The sequence below is a fragment of the Mus pahari genome, chromosome 17 (assembly GCF_900095145.1).
Source record: "Mus pahari chromosome 17, PAHARI_EIJ_v1.1, whole genome shotgun sequence".
In the NCBI taxonomy this organism is placed as follows: Eukaryota; Metazoa; Chordata; class Mammalia; order Rodentia; family Muridae; genus Mus; species Mus pahari.
In genome coordinates this window covers 38,608,412-38,612,696 of record NC_034606.1, presented here as the reverse complement: position 1 = coordinate 38,612,696, position 4,285 = coordinate 38,608,412, and the positions used below count along the sequence as shown (strand labels likewise).

Sequence of the window (4,285 nt, the reverse complement as noted above, 5' to 3'; positions counted from 1 at the left end):
TGATGGCTCAGTGGTTAAGAGCACTGACTGCTGACTGCTCTTCCAGAGGTCCTGAGTTCAATTCCCAGCAACCACATGGTGGCTCACAACCATCTATAATGAGATCTGATGCCCTCTTCTGGTGTGTCTGAAGACAGCTACCGTGTACTCATATACATAAAATGAATAAATCTTTAAAGAGAATTCATTTTTAAAATTTAATTACTTAATTACTTACTTAATTAATTAAATGTAAAATCCAGTGTTCCCCAACACAGGAGCCATTCTTCCAGGGTTCGGTGGCCACGTTTGGCTAGTGAGTACAGTATTGGACGGTACTAATGGAGAACACTGTCACCATCCAGGAAGTTTTGTTGGTAGTTTTGCCCACTGAACAGAAGGCCAGTTCACTGGTATGGTTCCGAAGGCAGTGTGAGCACTGTCATCCACTCCTGGATGAGTTCACAGCATCCAGCAACCAAAAAAGGGATCCACCCTCAGCCAAGGGGTCAGGGAAACCAAAGCTAACCACACTGAGTCACAGGGGGACTGGTCAACTCTGAAGTACCCATCAGGCTTTCCAACAACAAATGACTAGTCCTCCCCACCCCCACCCCCACCTAAGAAATACACCAGAGACAGAGATAAGGCACCGTCTAAGAAATAAACAGGGCTCTACGTCTCTTGACCTTAAACTGGATTATTTCCCATACTTCCAGCCTTCTGTTTTGATGTGTCACCAAATAGGAATATTCAGACCTCAGAGAAATGGTAACTGTTGTTTTGAGGCAGGGTCTCATGTAGCCCAGGCTGGCTTCTGAAATCATTTTGCCACCAAGGCTGTCCTGGGCTCCCTCCTTACCTTCCCGATTCTACTTTACAAGTACAGGGATTATAGATCTGTGCCACCATAAAATTTTGTTTGTTTGTTTGTTTTGCTTTGTTTTTTGAAGACAGGATCTCACTCTGTAGCCCAGGCTGACCTACCTAGAACACAATCTATAACCTAGGCTGCATTCAAACTCACAGCAGTCCTCCTGCCTCAGGCTCTCGAGGGTTAGAACTACAGGAGCAAGCCCACCACACTCAGTAAAATGCCTTTTTTTTTTTTAATTAAAATTAATTTTTTTTTTTTTTTTTTTTTTTTTTTTTGGTTTTTCAAGACAGGGTTTCTCTGTATAGCCTTGGCTGTCCTGGAACTCACTTTGTAGACCAGGCTGGCCTCGAACTCAGAAATCCGCCTGCCTCTGCCTCCCAAGTGCTGGGATTAAAGGCGTGCGCCACCACGCCCGGCTAAAAATTATTTTAAAGCCTTAGAATTACTACAAAAATAAACTGAATAAAATCTATGTCTGGCTAACTCTAACAGTGATGTTGACATAAAATGAAATTATTCTGAAGTTTGAGTCCATCTCTCACTCTCCTTTCTCCCCTAATCCTGGACTGTTTTTTTCTCCCCTCTCTTTGAAATTCCTAGCAGAGCACACAATGAGGCAAACCAGCCTGGAACTTCCCCCTCTCACCTGGGAGGTGCCACCGACTGCCTAATTCGGGAAAGCACTCCTCTGAATCCCCCGGGTGACTAAGCAGGGTTCTCAAAGTCATGCCTCACACTCAACAGGCAAGAATCATACTGCAAGACCCAGGGCACAAAGACACGGACGGATGCCCAGACAGACCACAGTGAAACCAGGTCATTTCCGATTCTAAGAAAAAAAAAAGGTAGTGCTGTTTGGTAAGTTAGAGGCACAAAGACATGGAGGATACACTGGCATTTATAAGGGATGTCAGAGGAGTGAAAACTATGGGAGGGACACTCCATTTTCATAGGGACAAGGGCCATTTACTGGTCACATTCACCTAGGGAAGAAACTAGGCTTTTTTTTTTTTTAAAGATTTATTTATTATTATATGTAAGTTCACTGTAGCTGTCTTTAGACACATTAGAAGAGAGTGTCAGATCTCATTACGGATGATTGTGAGCCACCATGTGGTTGCTGGAATTTGAACTCAGGACCTTCGGAAGAGCAGTCAGTGCTCTTACCCGCTGAGGCATCTTACCAGTCCAAACTATCTAGGCTTTAACACTCATTTGGTTACTTTTACTGACGTTTAACTTTTCTTGGTGAGAACAACCATTTTGTCTCCACTACCCATCGTCCTTGGACAACGCACACCGATATGCATGCCTTTATGCTTTTCCACGCTGTCATGTGTAAACACTCAGACGATCTCTCCAGACACTTAACGGGATACTAGGGAAATCTCTGAGAAAAATGGCAGTTCACAGTTCAAACGAAAAAAGGAGAGGCACCAATGGATTGGGGGGGAACAACCTGGGTTCTAGAATAAAAGAAGAAAGAAAACACAGCGCAGAAATCAGGAGAATGAGATGTTCAGACGCCACTGTCTTTCCAGAGACAGGGAGCTGAACCTATCTTTGGCTGCTAGGCACAGACGGAGAGAAGGTAGGGACTGCACAGCAAGTGAAGAAAATGGCTATGCAGCAAGCCCGACTAAAAGTGGAATATTCAAAGCTGGTGGTTGACTCTAACACCTGAAACTTCACTATTCGGCACGGAGTACAGAACCCATCACTTAGCAGGCAGTGAAGCTCTGTACGGTAAAGGGAACCGTTTAGTCGCTACTAGGAGAGGATCTTGTCTAGTTGTCCGTGAACTCTGCAGGTCCCCGCTGGGCCAGCACCTCACCCCAGATGGCTGCATCCTGAGTGTGGAGGAATGCTTCAGTGCACAGAAGCTGGTCTGCACCCACCACAAGTCCAAGCTGGCCGGTCCCGGAGGGAGGGAAGGCCAGCCTCCAGTTTCCCTTTGAGCTGTACTCATCCCTCACAGCTGGGACCTGACCCTGAGGCTTTGGCGCCGCAGGGGTGCGTAACCTCTGAAGCCAGCCCCACTCAAACCAGGCCGGCACCTCTCGGTCCCCCACCCCAGCTCAGTTTCCCCTCTCGCCCCTTACCTGCTCCAGGCCGCGGAGGCTGTCTTGAGAGGCGCCCAACAGCGCGCACAACTCCAGCAGCCCGGAGGGCAGCGACAGGTGTCGCGCCGCGGGCTCCGCCATGACCTTCCCGCCACCCGCCTGGCACACTGCGCTCCGAGCCCTCGATTATCCGGCCGCGATGACGGGACTCAGAGGGCGCCGGCGCCCACAACCCAGACCCCAGCGGAGCACCCCGGCCCAACCCTCCCCGCCTCTCTTGGGCTGGTTGCCAGCCAGCCGCGTCCGCGGAATGGGCGGGGCCTACGGGCAAATGGGAGGGGCGTGGCCTGTGGGGGGTGCTGGTGTGGGCGGGACCTAGGAGGCGGGGCCTGGATAGCGTGAACCAGCCTGGTCTGTGATTTGGCAGGGGCAGGACTTCTATGGAGGCGTGTCTGGCCGGACCTGCGTGGGTGTGGCCTCTTTGGGGCGGGGAGAAGGCGGTGCGGCCGGACTCTGCCTCCACACAAGCGTAGTCATTTCTTAAGCCCCTCTGCGGGTTTGGCCCCTCCTCTTGTCCCCCCGGAATACAGGAAGGAATGGGCGGCATCCCCAGGTGCCCAGCCACGTCATCCAGCCCCTGAGGCTCTTCTCCAGAGGTCCACGCCCGCCCCCCCCCCCCGCAACATGTAAGGGACAAAGGCCTGGTCTCCTGCCACCTCCAGGAAGCTCTCCTGTGCCAGGACGGGAAGTAGACCCTGTGGACACCTGGAAGAACAGTCGGGAAGGGCGTGTGAAGATCCACTCCTGATGAGTAACTTCACCGTTGACCGCAGGCCTCTGCAAGAACCTGGGTTAAATTTAGCAGGAAATGGGCAAGGTGGAAGACCAACGGACTTTTCCAGGAATTATATATTATATTTAAAAAAAAAAAAAAAACACTGAAGAAATGATTACTAGTAGTGTCAAATATTTGTCAAAACATCAGCCTAGTGTGAAGGATTAGTAACTAAGCAAGTCTTGGGAGCAAAACCTGGGTAGGCTGGCTGGGGTGGGGGTGGGGAGCAGGACTCAAGTAGCCTAACAAGCCTGTAGGCTGCCTGACCTCTGCGGCCCTCATGCCTTGTCCAGGAACCCAAAGGACGTGTTAATGTCACTGACGTTAAAGTTTTACGCCTGCTTTTCTGACTCTTGCATCAGCTCATCTGAGATGACCTCAGCTAGGCACAGACCTGAGAGGAGCAGGCCTCATGGGGTCCATCAGAGACCCTGGGCCACTCTGTGAGCAATCAGAATCTTAATCAAAATCTACTGGGTCAACTATGTGTGTGTAGTATGAGCAGACCTAGCATCTATCTGCTTCCTGTTT

General features: G+C 50.2%; 1 protein-coding gene across 1 annotated transcript in view; it reads right to left on the bottom strand.

Moving 5' to 3' along the window:
- Dennd3 (DENN domain containing 3) overlaps positions 1 to 3,170 on the bottom strand; it is a 59,049-nt gene extending 55,879 nt beyond the window's left edge. Inside the window, exons 1-2 of the mRNA XM_029547862.1 lie at positions 2,959 to 3,170; positions 2,691 to 2,706 (exon numbers count right to left, since the gene is read on the bottom strand). Of these exons, the coding sequence (XP_029403722.1) occupies positions 2,691 to 2,706; positions 2,959 to 3,060 (118 nt within the window). The 5' untranslated portion in view covers positions 3,061 to 3,170. The remainder of the gene's footprint in view (positions 1 to 2,690; positions 2,707 to 2,958) is intronic.
- Positions 3,171 to 4,285: the final 1,115 nt, after the last annotated feature.